The sequence below is a fragment of the Brachyistius frenatus genome, unplaced genomic scaffold (assembly GCF_029030835.1).
Source record: "Brachyistius frenatus isolate BFR_SWC_R1_liver_20210118 unplaced genomic scaffold, ASM2903083v1 Contig_128, whole genome shotgun sequence".
In the NCBI taxonomy this organism is placed as follows: domain Eukaryota; kingdom Metazoa; phylum Chordata; class Actinopteri; family Embiotocidae; genus Brachyistius; species Brachyistius frenatus.
In genome coordinates this window covers 629,389-650,399 of record NW_027210727.1, presented here as the reverse complement: position 1 = coordinate 650,399, position 21,011 = coordinate 629,389, and the positions used below count along the sequence as shown (strand labels likewise).

Here is a 21,011-nt window from a genome sequence, read left to right as displayed (position 1 = left end):
CACAAACAGCAAGCTTGTTTACACATCCAGCAGTTACAGGAATTGATATCCATGTTTGCATCATGAAACTGTGGCCAACTGGCGAATGTAAGCCCAATTTTCAGTCTCCTTCAGCTCTGTTTTTTTTGTCTTTACTGGTACTCAGGGAAGTATGTGACTGCTCCATTATGCTCACCTGCCAGTTGCTCATACTGTCGGACTTGACAGGTAAACAGTGAGCTGTGAGTCACTATAAAGCTCCTTAAAAGCTCCCTGAAGCTCTACAGATTTAGGTGATGATTCACTCTACGTTAATCAGACACATTGTTATAAAAAAAAATATCGATTATAGTATGTTTGATTCTAAATTAAAAAAAAAAAAAAAAAAAGTTTCCAAACATGTCGCAATAATACTACCACTTAAACAACGTAGTGGGGGAAATCTGTACAGCAAGTGATCCTTTTCTCTGACACATTTCACTCTAAATCTGTAGTTTCACATTTCAGATGATGCAGACCCCTTCCCTTTGTTAGTGTTTAACTTCCTTCCTTCAGAGTGTCCCTTATGCTGTGTCTAGTGTGACTTATTTTTATATTAAGGTGCCCTCAAAGACCTAGCTAGAGTTATCATTATCTGGTATATTTTCTATATTTTTCTCTCTTTCTCCTGAAGGCACCTACTTAAAATGTATTGTGGTTAAAGAAAAAGAAAACATTAATATTTATCAGGTGGAAACACAAGGAGAAGAAGAAATGTAATAGTTGGTCTAATTCAAATCCTTTAAATTCGTATTGAGTGTGGTAAGGATGTGACCAGAAATCTCTTGGTGTGTGACCTGCATATATTCCTAGTAAATGAGACATGCTAAATGATGTGCCAGAGGGAAAATGGGTCTTTTCAAGCAGCACACCCTGTTCCGATCATCACAGATAACCAAGCTGGAAGGCCAGGGACCTAATTTAAGGGCTATTTACCATACGCCAGATTTTCAATGGAGCTGTAGCCAGCTGCAGACACGGACAAAATGTGAACCTGTAAGAGAAAAATAACCATAACCTTGCCTCGCCCACAAACACCATAATCTGATATTGTCTACAGTTTACAAAGACACCGGTAATTAATAATTCATCCATCTCATCTCGAAATTTGTTGCCGTGAATGATGTGTGAGCTCCCCCTCAGTCTGAGCACTGTGCACTAAAAATGAGGCGGTACAGGAAATAGAGAGCCCACTTTCATCAAAAACAAAGAGATGGGATATGATTAATTCCAGGGCACATCTTCTGGCGGTATCACCCTTGACTGATTCATCAGACTCGAGCAACAAAAAGGAACACACTTTTTAATCAGAGCCATAATCCTAGATCAGCACTTAAGCAGGATTTGTCTCTAAACGAGTGCTTGTTGTCACTTCTCAACATGTTTAGGCAGCTCACAGTAGAGGTGTAACAATGAATATTGAACTCTCTTTCTCTTCGTCTTTTGTCTTTGCTTTGTATTTTTCTTATTATCCCGGCATTAGTTGTGTTTCTTATTTTTTCTTATCTGTACCTCCTTTCTTACACCTACCTATTCATAATCCTAAAGTGTCAAAGCTTCCTGGTTGGTGGAATAATTTTGACTCTCCTTTAGGTAGAAATGTTCTAAAATCCACAGAGGGAGGAGGTTGGTGGAGTGGGAGGGGTCAACAAAACATCAGACTTTGGCAGGAAGGACCACAGTTTGCTCGCTGTTCCATACGGCATTCGGAAGTTTCTGTTGTTTTATTAACCATCACTACAATCATTCCTCAGCCTTATCTAAGTAGGTATTTTAACCCCATTTATGATATTGACTCGTTATTGTGCCTAAACCCACCTAAATCGACTGTTTCTCTCCCAGTTTTCTATTAACAACCAGTATTGTTTTCTCTATGTTGTCCTGCTGAGAGTGGGCGTTACATCAGACCCGCACAATGTTATAAATTACTATTTAAAAATAACTATTGTGTGACAATGCTGCGGCTAAGGGATGGTTGTAGCTACAAGGACGACTTGGCGAGCATGAGGGAAAGACTGTGGGTTGTAAACATTGTGATGAGTACAATAATAACCACGTAGATAAGCTTAGGAAATGATTGTGTTCATACGTTAGGATAACTTGTATAGGCTATCAGTGGGAAACAGACTAATTAAAGCACCTTTATGGCTGTATAGTCACATTCAACATACAACACTAACAGCAAGTTGAGGTTTTTGCAGTTATTAGTGATGTTAAAGCCTATTTGACACTGATAGAGGGTGTTGTGAACGGTCTGGGGCCGCAGACTTTTTGGCCCCGGGCTGTTCTCTCCAGCACGATTTATTACGTATCTGACTTTGAAGAGATTGTGAGAAATAGGGGGACTATTTCTTTTGTTTCTGCGCTCAAATATATGGCCTCAATTCATCGGCTTAACAACCTCATTTAAATGAGCCTAATGACTCTCACTAATGTCCGGGCATGGCCGAGAGATTGCGACTGTTCTCACAAGCAATGTCCTCTGCATGCACGTTGTATATCTCCATTATGAGGCCTGGCCTCTGTGGAAAACACAACCCATTTATTGTCCTCTCCCATTGCTTAAGATTAATTTAAATATAATGTGGCTTTGCTGTGATAAAGTTGACCAATTTCTAGGGCATTTTAAAGCCAAAAATGTGAGGTAATTGTTTCAAAGTTGTTTGTGATGCATATGTATTTCGTAGGACAAAAATGTCATGCTTCGTAAATGCCCCCAAAAAAGGTGAATAGATTCATTTCATCAGTTGTTTGAAGTGTAGCCGGCTCCTTTTGGTTCATTGCTTCCCAGCAGTATAGTTTTTGACAGCTGAATCGAGTGCTGGAAAGGTCACGCAAATGCTAATGTAAAAATATAATTTCAAGTCAGCTATTCAAAATTCATCGAGAATACATTGCAAAAGGGAAATATTAAATCTCCACATTCAGACATATTAGCGCTATTAGCTGTCTCCATGTCACCCCTCCATGTCAACTTGGGATGACTCCACTGTGTCGCACTCAATATACAGTCTGATAGTTTTCATTAAACCTCTGAGTGTGAAACCAGCACTTGGCTACCCTGTTATGGATCAATTTAAATAAAGGACTGCGCTTGGCGTCAACACAGATCAATATGCAGACGGGTCTTCTGATGTGGTCATAACCACCAAAGCAGGGGCCATTATGCGAGGCGCTCTTGTCAAAAATGGGCGTAAAAGCACATGTAGTCGAATTTGTGACAGGAAATCAATGCCCTCTCGTAGCGACTGAAACCTGACAGCTCAATAAGCTTTGGAGGGAAGATGTTCCTTCTTATTCCTCCTCATCCTCCCCTTCCAACCATAACTGTGTCCCATTCCTACGAGGGACTTAGCAGCTCAAGCCTGCCGCCTATTTCAGATTACAAGCTCCTGACAACAAGTGCACAGGGAACTGTGTGTGCAGGGTCGTGTAAGGTAAATAGGAATCTGTGTACATCAAAGATGCTGCCACAGACAACAAGGGCCTTTTAAGCCCGCCTCCAGTGGCATCATTACCTCATTCCAATACAGTAAAAGGGAATGAGCCCTCTCCTGGTCAAGAAGAGAGACCTTTAGATAAAATCCCCTGAAAACCTGACAGACTAAAGACTCGCTGCTTTGAGGTTGCAGATGTTAGAGTTCAAATAGGGCACTGTTCCCACTCGAAGACATTTAATTACATATTTCTGCAGTGCCTGTTTTGAACAAATGTTCACAAATTTGAGGACATTTCCACAACTGTCGTATCCGAGGAACATTTAAACCACTAATGGTGTGTTTTTGTATTTTATTGATCAGTGGACGTGTAAGTAAGATGACAGTGAGACAGTAGCTTCTCCAGGTGTGAAGTGTCACTTCTGTTCAGTATGCTAGTTTTATATTTGGCTGCAGGAACAGTTTTAATAACATGACTCATCCATTTTAGCGATTAATCATCTAACTCATGAATATTAATGCTATCTGTCTGTGTCCACAAAGCAGAGATACTTTTTCATCTCTCACATTAACACACAACAAATAAGTACACCGAATAATAAAATGAAATGATTTTTATAAATGCCAAAGGGAGTAAGTACTGGCCCAGAAAGTCTTTTTTTTGGAGTACTGGCTTTCACAAATGTGATGTGTGTGTACCTGTTAAAGAGATCCAAAGCAAATCTTTGGGAGTCTGCCCACTTCACTGGCAGTGGGACTGATAAAATAGGTACTGAACTGTTTCTCCCAACTTTTAAGGTAAAATGGGGAAACGAAGACATGCCAACTATAGCTGGAGGAATTTCTTTCCTGACACATTTTCTGTTTGTTTGATTCTCAACAACGATGCTGTTAGTCTGCAGCTTAAATGCAGTATATGAGTCTACTGAAGAGAGCCGGACATCTTCAAAACAGGAAACAAAGGAAACAGAGAGCGTATGTGAAACTACAACTGACAGGCACACTGCATCGATTTTACCCCTTGAAATATGTATTTGCAGACTAGACAGAGCTGTTCCAGTATTTATTTAAAAAAAAAGGAAATCATTGATAGAAATAGATATTTTTTTTATTCTTACAATGGGGGTAATAGTCCAGGATATGATCATTTCATGTTTTTTTAAATGGCATTCAATATGGAGGACAATACATGTAGTTTCCTTAAAAATATATATGAAGACTTGTTTTGGTGGACTTTTTTTTTCTTTTTAGCAAATTGTGAGTTGTTGAGAAACAAAACAAGCATGGAGACATCGACCACTTTTCAAAACCATCCTAATTTTACTTGTCAATTGTAACTTTCACACAGAATCACAGGAGAAGTACCTTGAAATTACTTTTGCCATCTGTATAGGGAAGCATTAGCATTTGAAAAACCAACAACATTAGGCCAAATCAAGAGAAACCCATTCACAGGCAGTTGAAAGGCATCTCCAAACAGAAAAGTCTCTTGCTTTAAAAAAAAAAAAAAAAAATTCAAGCAAAGGTCTGTTTATCCACCTGCCGCAGTGTAGTTCATGGCTATTTCTCAGTTTCTTTAGGAGACTTTGGTCTCTAATGATCCCAGCATGTCTCTCCAGTGTATATCTTACCCCAAGCAGTGCGCTGTATGGACTCCCCTCTGTGCTCGCAGGAGCACAGAGCTGCACTGACCACTTCATCTTGTGGGATAAAACCGGTCTTTCAGTATCCTCTCAAACCCAGAGGAGGTGGAGGGAGAGGGTAAGGGGGAGAGAGGAGGAGGGGGGCAGGAGGGGGTGCTTGGGTGCTGGAGTTCCAAGACTAAAAAAACCTCAAAGGTTGGAGCACCACCACTGGTTACACAGATGGCTGCTGGAGAGCTGCTTTTTTGGCTGATAAAGTCTCAGGCAGAAGTCCATATCCCTTCTAAAGTCGTATCACTCCCATGAAACAGATCTGCAGTTAGAATGCGAACATATTTAGCGATTTCTAGTGAGGCTTCGATGTAGATTACTTAAGTGGGTTTTATTCCTTTTAGCAGGAATTGCTCTTCAAGTGCTACAAAAATAAATGTTACCAGTGGAGGCATAGTGGTAATTGACCTTGTAGGAGTCATGAGGGGTTTTGATTTGACAGCGCTGTAATGCAGATTTTCCTGTATCTCACTTAATAATGCTATATTTAGAAAACCTCAACGAAAGGTGATAGGTGCTGTTAGGACAACCGGCATATCCATTTCAGTATCCAGAGTTCATCTGAGTGGAGCTGATGAATTTGGCCATTGTGCTCTCATTATGTTGCAGCACTGCAGAGCTGTATCCACATTCCCAGCAAATACTACTACCGGCCATTGGCTGCACCTGTAGTTTCACTCTAATTACTCATACTTGTAGTCCTGATTAGAGATTTTGCCTTCCGGGTGCCGAGGTGATGCAACACTGCAAAACCGCTCCAGCATGTGCATTTTAACAGACTTAAATCCTACATGGATGTGGATAGAAAGTTAAACAGAATACAGCCTTGCTTATTTGAAATGCTATTGGGTTTGAAAGCAGCTATTTCAGAGTGCGTATATGGGCATTTTGTCAGCAACTAGATGTGCTGGCCAGAAACCTAACTGTTCTGTACTTGTGGTCCCTATTGACAAAAAGCTGTTTTCTTGCCAGATCTCTCAGTACCCAGCGAGTCAATAGGAGGCTCCATGGGATAGTGGCATCCCGTCTCCCTGCCTGTCTGCTCTGTCAGTTTTATGTATGTTTACGCATTCATACAAATTATCGGAGAATGAATATCAAATTTTCTCTTTAAATCTCTGAACATGCTTGAGGCCTGCGAGAGTCCATCTGTTGGCCATCGATACTATAACTGCATTTTATTTAAATTACGTTAATCTGCCTTTCTAAACACGTCAAACAGAGTTCCAATGAAGATAATAATCCTTAAAGATGTTCTGCACAGCCTTTAGCTGTTGTTAGTGGACATGTGGGTCAGAGCACTCTGCTTTAGTTCAATTAAACCTCTTCACGCTGTGTGAAGTGAATGTCTCTCAGGAGCAACACGTTCTGCCTTCCCATCACATCATTCTGGCAGTTACTGTTATAGAGAAATAAGTGAAGAATAACTGTAAAAGGAGGTAGCGGAGAGGGAAGGAGGGAGGGAGGGGTGAAGTTATGGTCAAGCTAAGAGAATTCAGGAGAGAGGAGGACAAAAGTCAAAGCAGCGGGGATAAAGCTTCAACTCCCAAACGGAAGTTAAATATTTTTTAATTAATTCATCGAACACTGCAACCAAGTTGTCCTTGATGGAAGGAGGTGAAAGAGTGATTCAAATTTTCTCAGCTACTACAATAGCAACTCGATGGCATACCTCATATTCTATAATTTAACCGAACACACTGCTCCAATAGCGGCAGGCGACATTAAAGGCAATGCTGAAGCACTGTATTATGTGCTGCAGAAGCATGTAAGGATGTATGCACATGGCAAAATGAAATTCTTTCGCCCAGACAATAGGCTGGTTTGGTCCTTGAAACATTATATATGTGTGGCTGTGGTTCCGCTGCATTTCCCCCCTGATTTCCAGCCCTGCCATATGGGCCTCTGGTATCCGGCCTATCTGCCAAAACATCCCAGTATTTGGCTCGCAGATTGCATGCATTGTAAAATGCATTTAACAACTCCCAACACTGCACGCTTGTCAAAGTAGATATTGTTTTCCTTCAGATTGCAATATCAATATAATTCAATTTATTCTTTAGAGCTAAATGGCTGTTTGCCCAGTTAACGCTCATTTATTACAGCCGCACATTCAAGCTCACACACACACACACACACACACACACACACACACACACACACACACACACACACACACACACACACACACACACACACACACACACACACACACACACACACACACACACACACACACACACACACACACACACACACACACACACACACACACACACACACACACAGAGGGCCACACATAGTGATCAGTTTCATCCACAGTGAAAAGCGCCACTGTCATCTCTGCGACTGTGATGCTGCTGCTGTGACAGGCAGTGGATATTTTCTTCCCCAAACACTCGCCACACATCAGGCAGGGTCATGCCCTGCTGGAGACCTATGTCTCTAACTGTCCCAGCCACTTTCAAAGGAGGGCAACATGGTGGCTGACATTCTCCTCCGGGAGGTGTTACTGTGACATTAGGAAGTCTCCACAGCTCACATGTTAAAGCACTGGTCACCCTCTCTAAGAAGCCTCCCCGTGCTGCTTAGTCCTACAGATAAGATGTGTTCACAGTTCTGTAGCAGTAGCCACTTGCTCTGTCTGCAAGAGGAAAGACAACACGAGAAAAAGGAGAGGTTGAGGTAAGGTTTGGAGGGCAAACGCTGCAACCCCGGAGCACTCATGGGATATTAGGCGGGGTTTTCAGCCCTGCTTTTCCACTGAAGCTTGTCGGCCTCACCCCTGTGATCACGCTTCTCTTTTCTGGAATGTGTGCGTCGAGCCAGGAGCTGTCGGAGTGCCTTAGCTGGAATATCAGTGGAAGTGAAGTCCGTTCCCCTTCACTCATTTGGCCCGCGGCTTGAAATTATAGAGTCTGTATCCGTAGCTTTCTGTGCTACATCAATAGCATGTATACCCACCAGGCACCTGTGTTGTGTGTTTTCATTATGTTTGTGTGTTGTGCTGCCGGGGGGTCAGTGTTAACTGTTGGTGCCTGGAAGGATCCGCTTTGTTTAGATTTTCAAATTTGAGTACACAGACTGCCAGTCAGGAACAGTGAACCACCAGTACTGGCTGACATTTGTCTTGTATAAAGGCATATCGCTTCGAACCAGATGGAGACTGTGGATATGACATTTTTGTGAAGTGCTGTATTTTTCGGGGAAAGATGCAGGTGTTGTGAATGTTGGCAGGCACTGAAGGATCAACCAACAAACAAATATTGTTCCGACATCGACCAACCTTTCAAAATAATGGTTGTGTATGTTTAATAGCTGTTCAAAACATTTAGCAGCAAATATTGTTTCATCTCAATATTAACTATTTTTAATTGGACTGACTTCTAGAGCTCAATCGATACCGTATTATTGAGGTCGATACCAATATTACGGAGTAAATAATTCTGATATCAATATATCAGCCCAACATGGTTTTCAAACGCTTTTGTCAAAACTGTAACGGAGGCAGCATATTTTAGAGTTTAGCAATAAACTTTATTGGCCCAAATGACATCAGTGCAATGAAACTCACAAATAAATAACTATGAATAAAAAATAAAAATAAAAATGTAGATTACCTTATTTTTTAGATTACCATATGTAGCTTTTTCTGCTTGGTATGTTTCACTATGTTTTGATATAACATGTACACCGATATCTGTGATAGGCCAATGTCCGTACATGAAATCGTCTAACCAATTAATAGCTACAACTTTACTGAGTTCTTCATCCCTTCTTACTAATGAGTATAACAGTGGTTAAATAAGATACACAAGGTTGCTGACTGATATTATGATGCAACTATTGCTCCATAGTAATTTTGAATTGTTGTTTTTGCGGTGAGAGCCACGTAGTATGGAAGATTTTTTATTTCAAATTAATCAACCGAGATCAACACAAATAATGTTTTTATCTATTTTATTAGATAGCTTTTTATCTGTAGACTATTTTAAAAGAGTCAGTGAGGCTGTGTGATCTTCAAACACCACCAAAGATCGACTTTTTAATGTTTAAAAAATACAAACATCTTTACCTTCCACAATGCAGCAGATTTAATCGCAGTACTGGATCGCATTTCATGGAGTTGTTTTGGAGTTTAAAAAAAAGCTTTACCTCGTTCCCCCTCTGTCTGTTCAGTATGCTGCCATCATACTGAACATGCACCCTCACCATCTATGGCACCGCCGCACTGTTCGTCATGTTGGTGCACCGCTTGGTTTTTAAGATGGCTGCCAAAAATGGCGCAGCAGTCGTCTTTGTTTACTCGTGAGATGCTCTGCTATGCTCAAGTCCAATAGATTGGACACAGCCGCCCCATGGTTCGGCTCCAGCGCTCAGCACCATTATGACGGGAGTCCAGAACAAATCCACTTCACATTTAGGTGTCAGCGCGTTGTCATGGAAAGGCGATACCTTTATACAGTAAGTGAATAATGTTCGAAAGGAAATGAGTTGTGCGCTTTTGTACACTCCTTAATACTCCTGGTCAATTTCGGACCACACTTGGTTGAAACCTTTTGGATGGTGGAGGAGGAAAAAGGAGATTTTTTTTTTTTCCCTCTCCATTTTAGAAAAGCTGAAAATGATCTGTCAAAGGCAATGATACAAGACTATGTGATGGATGGGTTTGTCTTACTCTGCCTCCCAATCTTTCACTACTTCCCTCGCTGACATTTTTCGGCTTCTTTTCTCTGAGGAAAGCCATTATTTCCATCACCCTCTACATTTTGACCAAATTCACTGTATCAGTCCATGCCTGGCCAAAGGGAAGAAAAAGCCATTCTGTTAGAGTTAAATTTCATTTCCTTGCCTGCGCATACTCTGTTTTTTTTTTTATATGATTTGTTCATGGTGTGGAATTACAATGTGATATTATTCTACGGGAGCACCCAATATAGTCAGGCATAGCGGGGACTGCTGTTATTGAAATTTTGATGATGATAAAAAATTGTGTACATGCATCTCCTCAGAGATAGCCGGCTGATTGTGGAGGTGTATTTTTTTTGTGTGGATGCATTGGAATTAAACCATTATGGCAGCCTGGACCACCAACAGTCCACGGACGCTCCTGGTCCATCCGGTTGGAAAAGATTAATGGACAAGCCTGTCAGGAGAACAACTGCACATTAGCAGGCCGGCCTGATTAATATACCAGCTGAGTGATATCACACAACAGTGAACCTCCTCCTCACTCGCAGTCTGTTGTTTTCCTCTTGTGTGTAAAGAGATTCAGCACCAGAGGAACACTGAACCTTAAAAGGTAGAACATAATCAACCGCTGTAACTCTGGCCTGCACGTTGCACGTTACTGTCTCATTGTGTCTGGCGGTTGTACTAATGACATTTCACAAGATTAGCTTTTCAATGTGGTATTGTTACTGACCTGCTCCGCGTGTTTGTGTGCAAGTGCCTTTCTCCATTTACGGCCCTCCTGCAACGCTCCTCTCTCTGTGTTTTTTTCTTCTCCCTTTCCTTCTTTCTGAAAACAAGCTTTGCTCTCACTACACCTCCTTTTTTCACCCAGTCCTGTTATTAAATCTCATAGCAGTTAGGTGATTTGATCAGTGTGTGCTGTAATGTTGTTTACTCCAATGGGATCTGGGTGTTACAGACATACTCATCCAGCTCTCCCTCTCTCTTTCTGTTCCTCCCCAAGTCGAGCAATAAAGTAATTTCTCCAGGGAAAACTGGAGCCACCTTTTTAGCTGGATAGGAGCGGTGTGTGTTCAGGCTTAGGTATACTGGCCAATATCACCAGCACAAAAAGACCAAGGAGCCTGAGCTTATGCAGCGAGGCTACGGCGGTAGTTTCCCGTGGAAGCCTGTTGTCCTTCCTCGTGTTTTTAGAAGATTGAACTGGAGCAATAACTCGCATAGACAAGGGCTGGCTCAAACAAAATGTAAAGGCAAACACAAAGCCATGAGCAAATGCTTTCTGTTTATTTGGTTGTGGATGTTGTGGATAAGTCAAAGCAATCAGAGCCCAGAGCTCTGGATCGCCACAGGGCCCCTCCTATATGTACCCACAGCAGATGGTGGCCAGTAGCAAGAGGTTCTGGTAGACACAATAATACTGCCTGCTATTGCAGGATGGCAGAGTGTACACATAGTGACAGATGTCAGCGTTTACCGTGTCAGTGAAAATAGCTGATACGCCAACCAGAATCAGATGGCTGTCTCTGCTGCCTGGACAGAGGAGGACAAGTATATATTTATGTCTGATTCATCTTGATTTTATCTTCCTCTCTTCATTGCACTGATTCTGACATGCCTGCAGCGTTCAGAGGTTTGAGAAGGAGAGGGCGGGGGGTGCTTCTAGTTTTGCTGCGTGTGCAGATGTGCGCTCATGTATCTGCATGTGGGATTGTGCAGGAGGAGCAGACGGATAGCTGCCTCCGATTCTGGGGACGGCTTTCCAGGGCATGCTTTACGGCACAGTACTGAGCTAAAGTAACAAAACTTCATGTTAAATTCAGAGCAAAATCACTGGCACACATTTTAACAGCAATATTCCAACATGTTTATGCAATTATCATCAAATACATCTGACCTTATGATCTGCTTTGACCTGAAATAATTAGTCGATTAATTGGTTTTTCAGTACACAGAAAATCAAATAACTGAATAATCCTTTAAGTAGCTTCGTGTTGAAAAATTCCCCCAAAACCTTTTGGGTCCAGCCTTCTAAATGTGAAGATTTCCTGCTTTGGTTGATTTTAAATCTTGGAGTTTAGTGTTGTTACTTTGACAAAACAAGCATTACAAATTTATTTATTTTTTTGGTTTCGTGAGCTGTTTTCAGAAATTTTTAACCACATTTTTAAAAATATTTTATGGACCAAACGATTAATCAGATAATTGAAGTAGTATACATGGATAAAGGAATTTAACCCTACTCTGCACACAGCTGATTGTGTGCATTTCTTTAGGGCGTAACAAAAAAAATTCACACTTGGCTAAGAACCACTTTCATGTCATGTTTCACTTATATGCAGATTCAGATATGTGCTCCAAAGCGATTGCACCTGTTTGTATTCATTGCCACATTCCACACTTGTAGTATGAGGCCCATATGCACGGATGTTGCATATCATACGAAAAAACCCACCCAGCCAGCTTGACGACAAACACAGAGTGGCTTGGCACGACTCGAAAATTATTTATCTGGCTCCCCTCCTCTTCTCCAGCATGGTTTTTGTCGAGTCAGAGGAAACCATCTGCTGCCCGGTGATAATGGGTGGCCAGGGAGGAGGGGACTGGAAATAGGAAGAGCAAATAAAATTGAGAGAAAATGGCAGGCGCTGTCCCAGAACCTACAGTACCTTCCTGCCTGCTTCCCTGCCTGCCTGCAGCAAGTCTGCCATCTTAATAAACATCCTGTCTGATATCTCCTGGCGTATATGTGTGTGTATGTACATGTGGTTTCACCTGCTGTGTGTGTGTGTGTGTGTGTGTGTGTGTGTGCGCGTGCATACACGCCTATGTTTCCAGTGTGTATGTGTCTGTGTATTTCCTATCTAACCGTGATCATTTTCAAGTCGGGATTGTTCCCGAGCCTTAGCTGATCCGCTGTCAGTGTGATGGCGCTGACTAAGAACCTTTTTTTTTTTTTTTTTTATCTTTTACCTGGTGCACTAAAACTGTGACAGATGGAATGCCTTTCAGCAGAAGAGATCTTTAATGGTTCTTTCTCTGTTTTGGGTAAATGGATGGGAGAATTAATGAGAGAATGTTATGGGGCAGGTGCAGGGCTAAAGGAAAGTAAGAGAGTCAATGCTGCGAGTTAATGAGGAGCTGCCTGTATAGAGGGGAAGGTAAAGCATGGCTGTAGAGGAATACAGTAAAGCACACGGCGCGGAGGAGGGAAAGAACGCTCATTAAAACAAATAGTGGGTTATAGAAAGCAACTCCTCACCCTGAAAACGGTCAGAAATTTTCTATCCCCCAAGTCTCCAAGGTTCTCTGTTGGAATTGAGCGCTTAGGGCATTCTCTGAGTAAACCATTTCAGTTTTCTCTTGTCTGAAGTCGACAGGTTGAGCTGGACAAAAAGACCTGACAGCCTGTCTCCCCCCTAAACCCAGCTTCATTCTCCCACTCCATCTCTGTTTTCTACTTTGCCTTGAGATGTTTCCTTTGCTGTTTTTTTGTCCTTCGCACTTACAAACTGTCAGATAACTTTCAGTATAGATTTATCAAGCAAGGACCCTCATTGAACTTGAGGTTGTTTATGAGAGAGCAGATGCTGCGCTCCATCCATAACATGTACAGTAATATCTGAAAGTGCTAAAGATCCTGTAGAGATGTGATAAATCTGTCTTAAAGCGAGGAAGGAAATATTCCAGAAATTGGATCGATCCAATATGTAAAGCGGGACATTAATTCGCTGTGAGGCGAGTTGTTTGGTTTGCATTTTTGTCGCTGTGCGGTCGGGGTGCTGCGCTCTGTCGGGCTTTGTCGACACAGCTGTTGGAATGCATGATGGCGTGCTTGATGAAGTGAACGCTGGGTCAGGGGGGGATAATGGAATTGAGGGATGGAGGGATCAGCCAGGAGGACACCAGGGGGAAGATGTGGGGGGGAAGGGGGGTGGAGAGGGGGGTTGGTGACCAGGTCTTTTCTATTAACTCAGGAGGCTGGCTGGGGTGAGCAGGGGAATGAGGCTTGGCTCTGCCCTCTCCCTGCCTGGTTGTTAGACCGAGCGTCCAAACTGCAGATAGGGAGAGGCGAATATTGCTCAGGGGTCCAGTGGTGATTGACCCTGTGTTTTCATCAGCCTGTGCTTGCTTGATAACATTTCTTACTCGCCTACCAGAGCAACATATGTGGGTGCAAAGAAAAAGGCTTAGAGGGAACTCTTAGCTTGGTTTGGTGAAGTTGCATTGGAGCCACCCATCCAACACACAGTCACCTCGCTTCTCATTTTCTTGTCTTTTTTTTTTTTTAAATAACATTTTCATTTTCTGTCATCTCTCCAAAAACGAATTTCTCTTTGTTTACTCTGTCACATTTGCTTCCATAATTCTATTATCTCACTTGACTGAACAAAATGTTTAATTCAATATAAACTGAAGACACACAAAAATCTCTGGGGAGCGATCTGAATCTGAATGTAGCCCACACTAGACAGTTAATTGTTATTAATATATAAAAAGAGAAAATATTGGTCTTTCTGTAAAGACTGTATGGGCAGTGAACAGGACCCCCCCCCCCCTGTTCCCATTATGTATAGGCTTCAATCATCACTCACTCACTGCTAATTATACACCACACTCCATCATCACGGCTTACTTCAAAACCTTAAAGAACAGTGTTTTGTTACATTTCTCATTCGAACCATAAAATTAAATATTGTATTTAAAACCCAGCTGTTGATGAAATTGATTTTAGGGGCCTTTCTACACAAGCTACGCTGTACAGGATGTAAAGATTAGGAAGCACAGAGTAGTTTAGTTTTCATTTTATTCACATTTCTTCTTTGGTTTTATGTCATGCTCTAATCAGCAGAATTGTGTTTGTGTCTCCGCTGCAGGTCTCCGGACTGTCTCCTGGAGACAACCAGACTCCAGGACTGCTGCTGGCTCCAGGGGTGAGGTGGGGACAGACACCCATCAACCAGCTCACACCGTGGGATACAGAAGAGCCCCCAGCTAAGCAACATCGAGATGGCGAGCCCACGGGTAATGAATCACATACACATCATTTACATACACGTTCACACATCTGCTGCTTCCAAACGATGTGAGTTTAAGGAGCTTTAAACTATCAGTAAGTCTATACACTGCAGATTTATGCATGTACATGAACCACACACTAGTGCTACACCCCACACAGCTACACTTGCATCTTATGCCAATGCGGTATCTTGCCTTCCTTGCCCTACATAAAATACATGCATGCCTCGACTACACGCATACTTTACATATACAATCATTAATAATGTACATCTACAAACATCAACTTTACATAAACTAGTTTAATTATGCAAATAATTATAGAAATGTCAGTGGGATATCAGGAAGTTGCGAAAAAGAGGTAAATTGCACCTCTACAACTTCTCCAGAACTCCGCGACTTTCACTCTGCTTTCCTTTTATTGTCCTTGTTAATGTTATTTTGTTCCTAACTCAAGCTGATTTAATCCCAATTAAAGCTTTATCGTGAAACTCTGAAAGACCTCCAAATGATCTCCAGCAGGTCTAATTTAGATGTCGACCTTATTCTATTCGCGGCACTTTAAAGTAGTGGCAGCGCAGACGCGACATTAACGAGTTAAGCCATTGTTGAAGTTTTTTAGTCTTATTGTAATGAACTCACCCAGAATGGCTCTGCCCTGGAGCTGTTAATTTCCTTCCATTGCTCCGCTGGCCTCGGCCTCCTGCTCATCACAAATGTGTCTCATTCAAGAATAATACTGCCACACAGCTCGTTTCCAATGGAAATTCTGGCTCAACAAATCCAGATTACAGACAGCTGCTACTCCGTGGTAGCGGAGCATCATGTTCAAAACATGTTTGAACCCCTGCTGCTGCGTCTGCAGCTCGACTCCTAATGAGAATTCGCATATCTTACATGTAGATGGCTTCATAGATTAATTATTAAAGCTCACTTATTCAAGGAATGTTTCTTTAGCGGAGACCATTCCAGGCTCTTTTAGGATGCAGTTGTGATAGGAGAGTACGGAGCTCAGTGGTGCACCCCAAAGTTTCACTCTCTGCCCTCCTCCCAACAGAGCAGCTTGGAGTGAAGCGTGAGGAGAGTGAGATGTCACCGACCCAGCACGCTGCCGCATATGACACTCAAATCCAAGCATAGTGTTGCATATTGATTTGCGTGTGTGTGCGATTCCAAACTGTGACTGGCGTTTGCAGCAGAGCCAGCTCCTCTCCACACTTCACTGAACTGTGTTGCCAGAAAGTTCTCTGCCAACTGTGCCAGAATTAATCAACGGTTTCCTTCAACAGAAAATTCACTGTTGTGTCTGTTAAAGAAAGTTTGTCTTTGAAAAGGAAGTTTTGTTTCAACTTTGCTCTCGTTGTACAAAATATATATTTTTTATTTTTTTTGATGGCACGCGTAGAGTCAAGCAAACTGCGGAGTAAATGAATAAATAAAATGTAAGTGGAGCTGCGTGGTTAATTTGGAGGTACAAGACAGGAATCACAAACACAGAATACATTTAATATTAATGCAGTTTTGGTAAACTATGCAGACACAGTCTATAAATGTAAAAGTTGTTGTTGGGTCATGATAATAATTTTTATTTTTATTTGATTTTTTTTTTTTTGGCTGAAGAAATAAAGAAAATCGGGAACATGGAGCTGGAGGGCAGATAAAGTGGATACTATATGTAAAATCCTAATCAATACCATTGCTGCATTAAAACCTTGGAACCTTCTAAGATGTGGACCGTTTTATTCTGCCCCATTTGATTAGAATCTGTTATCAAGATGAGCCACAAAAGAGGGGAAATGAAAAGCAGTGTTGGTGCTGATTAGCTCAGTGACGTGTGAATTATAAACTGAACCGGCCTCTCCTCGAGGGGCTGCTATTCCCACCCTCCTCTCTTTCATTCTTTTCTACTCACTGTCTTTATCTCTTGCTCCCTCTCCATCCATCTCCCAGACTATTATATCAGCACAGCTAATACTGTGAATAATGTGCACTTCTTCTTTCTTTCTTTTTTTCTCAAGCTTTTTGCATGCTTTGATTTAGCCTTTGGCCTTTTAGCAGAGTGGTAGGCTATTTTTGGAGCTCGGACTGTGGCAGGAGGAGCCGGAGATGAACGAGTGGGAGGGAGGGAGCAATCAGGTCCAATACGGCAGCCACGTCTCCTCCTGCACACCGTCAGCATCAAACGCCTCGGGGTAGAGAAATGATTGGCTCAGAGTGTCTGGGTAAACACAGACTCCCGCACGGATAACGGTGCCAAATGCCGCATGCGTCGAGCACGTATGTCTTCACATTCAGAAAAAAAACATTTGTTCATCTTGTCGCAAAATAAATCTCTTAATCTTATTACAATGTTGACTTTGTGTGCAGATCTGTACATCACTTCAAATAGTTTCAGTTTTGTAAGTCTCTCGTCAAAAACAAACTTGGACTGAAGTGGAGCAGCACACTGACAGTTGCGGTGTAGTTAAGGAACAGTCTCGAGCTGGAATCTGTCTCCTCACGCTGTTTTCTGTCTCTATTTGATCATCTAATATCAGACTTAAACTCAGCTGTCCATGTTTTCCACTTTGTCTACAGTTTACCGAAATACCACAATTAAGACCACAGTCTAGAAATACATGTATTTCGACTTTCACAAGGTTTATACAGTATATTTAATTGTTTCTTCTTTTTTTTCTCCCCCCCCCTCTTCTATGTTTGTCAATCAGGTCCGGCCTGGGCCACACCTGTAGCAGCGGTGAGCCAGCCCAGCCTCCTGCCCCACACCTACGCCCTCCCTCAACCGCCTTCTTTCAACCACAGCGTGACAGCGCAGTCCCCCATAATCGGAGTAACCCCATCCATCCAGCCCCCGCAGCACCCGCTCATGACGGCCCACTTCCAGCTGACACCGCAGTCGACCCAGCAGCCTCCCTCCATGGTGCTGAGCATGCACAGCCAGCCTCCGTACGCCTCCGCTCAGCCAACAGTCACACCGGCCGCGCTCACTGCCCAGGCCGGTCAGGTGGTTCATCCAAACCCTCACAGCATGATGGGAAACGGCCACTTAACCTCTCACCCCAGCCTCATTCAGCCCCCCACCCTGCCTCTCACCAACGGACAGGCCGCAGCAGCACACGCCCAGTGCTCGGGTGCAGACAATCAGGACGGTCCTAACGGGCTGCAAATGCTGCGGACAGTCGGGAGTGGGAAATACGAATTCAGTGACCCGGGACATCCCAAAGGTAAGCAGAGAAAACCTCTCCAGCTTCCCACTGTCCAGGTACATATTTTAGTTTTGTCAGAACCATTTCATATGACACTCAAAGGCTAAATCAAAGCAGATCTTTTCACTGGACAAAAAAAAAAAATTCCCCTTGGGGATTAATAACGTATATACCTACCTACCTAAGCTCAGAAGTGATTCCAAGCTGGGAAGGTGTTTGCTATTAAATCAGTGTACTCTTAGCTCTCTATTCTTTGTGACCTCCCCGTATGTGGGGCAGTGCTGGAATGAAACGCAGAAGCCTCTGCCCTCTGCCTGTATAGCAGAGCAGTTTCGGATGCCAACAGTCATAAACAAGGCCGCAAACACTCAAGCAAGGGGTTGTTAAAATACAACTTGCAACTGGAGCCAATTCACTTTAAAGCTGCTCCCAAGGTCGCAGAGAACGAAGGTGCTCCTAAAACAGCAGAGAGACGGGCTGCAGTGGTCCCTATAGTGGATACTTATCTCAAAGCATACAACAGCAACATCTGTAGTGTTGTGGTCTAGAGTTGGTTATAAGTGTGTCAGGTTAATCTTTGTACTGCTCTTAGTTATAGCACGCACAAATCCTACTAAACACGAGGCAGGAAGAGCTCTGAGCCACCTGCCTTCACATGTCTCCTGAAATCTTTTGAAGCCCTGTTGACTTGCGCCGTGTTTGTGAAGGTGGTTCGCAGCTCCAGCTCCTGCCTGAGTCTGTAAGCCATAAATTGGTGTTTGCTTTAACCTTGGAGTTTATGACGCAGGGCGCTCGAAACAGATGTTCGCAATTCCCCGACCAATTTTCACATTTAATGAAGCTTTTAATTTAGGTTTAGATTGTTTTCTTTTTCCTGACTCATTTTGATCAATAAAATGTGTGCAAATGAACTTGTAGATTGCAAAAAAGCAATTATTTTGGTGGGCTGCCTGTGATACATCGAAATGAGAGTGCAGGTAGAATTGGAAATGGATAATTAGATGGGCTCGTCGGCTCGGTCCGGTCTCTATCCAATAAAAGCTTTTTAGCTTGTGCCGTGTTGAATAGACTGTCACAATCCATTAACCATTTTCATGTCAAAATGTATTCTTCTATCAGGCCAAAGAAGCGCAAGTTTAATTGGAATTACTGTATTCCCGCTGATCAATTATTACAAGGAAGGAAAATGCTGTGGGGTTACAGATAAAAAAAACAAAACTGCTCTGGAAACTCGGTCGCTGTGATTCATGTTATGATAACGCTAATCTATTCAGTTTGTATGGTTACAGTTTGTCAGCTACTGTATTTCAAAGGCAGAAGGGAAACATCCCTGTGTCAATTTCAAGACATCACACACTTTAAATCCTGTGCAGGCCTGTATGAAGGTTAAACTGCAAATAGAGGCACTTGAATCTCGGATCTCTTCAAGCATTTCATCTGTTTTTCTTTATTTTCTATTTTTCCTCTCCCTGCTTGGCAATGAATCGACATTAGTAAGCATGTCGTTGTGGTAATGTCGCAAAGATGGTGAAAATAGGTAAAATGTTTAGCACCAGTAAATTAGCTGCAGTGACGTCTCCTCAGCGGACCTCTGCGCTGCCGAGAACACTTAACTTTGCTGCTGTAATCACAACAACGCCCCCCCGACTGATCCGCCCCGTAGAGTCGGCCCGCTGCGGTTGTGCTTGTCTGGCTCTTTTCTGATTATGTCACTTATTTCTATATGTCACTTCCTGTCTCCTTCCACCCCTCCCCCCCCCCCGTCCTTTCAGCTTTACCCCAAAAATTCTGAAATCCCCACAGATTTTATGTACTCTGCTTTAATTCATTTAACACCACGTATCAATGTGGCAAGGATACCCGCTGTCCTGCTGTGGTGGCAGAGTGTTAGAAGATGGAGGGTAATCTCTCGCGACCTCCATTCTGGCTTTCCTTCTATTATCTTGGACCTGCTGTCGGCACTTTCTGCTGAAGCAAAAAAACAAAATAGAAGTAGTTTATGAAAAAAAAAAAAAAAAAAAAGGAAAAGCAGCTACAGGTTATGGGTCAGTATTCTGTTCTGCGGCTCTCTAATGAATGAGGCAAGGATAAGAGTTGGCAAATCTGATCCTAAGGCACAAATTGTGACTTACACTCACACACACAGAAGGCATAAAACTAGGCTGCAGAATAAGTCAAAGTCACACATATTTGCCTGTGTTCTTGTTCTCTCGCTTCTCACAAGGACAGTCTTTTTTTTTTTTGTCCTGAAGAAATTTATATTTATTAAATACAATTAAAAATTGTCATAAACAACTCTCACAACCTGCACACCACTTCAGTCACAAAGGCTTTGTGTTGTTAGAGTTTGTGGTGGAAAAGCAGAGAAAGATGATAAATAAGGTTCTGCAGATCTGCGAATACAATAATATATTTAATATGAAGATGCTCCTGTTTTTGGTCTAAATAGATCATCTAAAGCTTCCATAGGCATATCATTTAACTTACTTCAAGTAAATGTCACTTGTCTCTTCTTGATAAGCGTATGTCTTTATTTGAGTTACTTTTAACTAATTACAAGGGAAATAACTACTTTCTAATATTAAGTGAGTTTCACTTATTACTGCGCTGTAGGATCTCAAGCATTTTAATCAAAAACACCATGTTATACTTATCTCAAACCTTTAAACACTCATCAGGGTTTACTTTCTGAACAGGAACCAACTTATTTTTCAAAATTTTTGTCAAGTAAAATTAACAGATAATTTCAGTCATTATCTCATCAAATTCAGTGGGGTTTTTTGTGTGTATTTTGGCCAAGCTATTTTGCAGTGTACACCATCAAAGTGACTGACTTTGCAAGATATTGCTTTTGAATAGAAGTTCTAATATTGATGTGACATAAGCAGATGCAGGCATTAACGTGTGTTCCATCTTCTGGTGATTTGAATGTTAGGAGACTA

At 42.2% G+C, this 21,011-nt stretch overlaps 1 protein-coding gene across 1 annotated transcript in view; it reads left to right on the top strand.

Annotated features, from left to right (window-relative positions):
• The window catches only part of LOC138630082 (kelch-like protein 29), a 207,447-nt gene that overhangs the window by 88,630 nt on the left and 97,806 nt on the right, over positions 1–21,011 (top strand). Inside the window, exons 4-5 of the mRNA XM_069714193.1 lie at positions 14,722–14,869; positions 17,572–18,087. Coding sequence (XP_069570294.1) covers positions 14,722–14,869; positions 17,572–18,087 — 664 coding nt within the window. The remainder of the gene's footprint in view (positions 1–14,721; positions 14,870–17,571; positions 18,088–21,011) is intronic.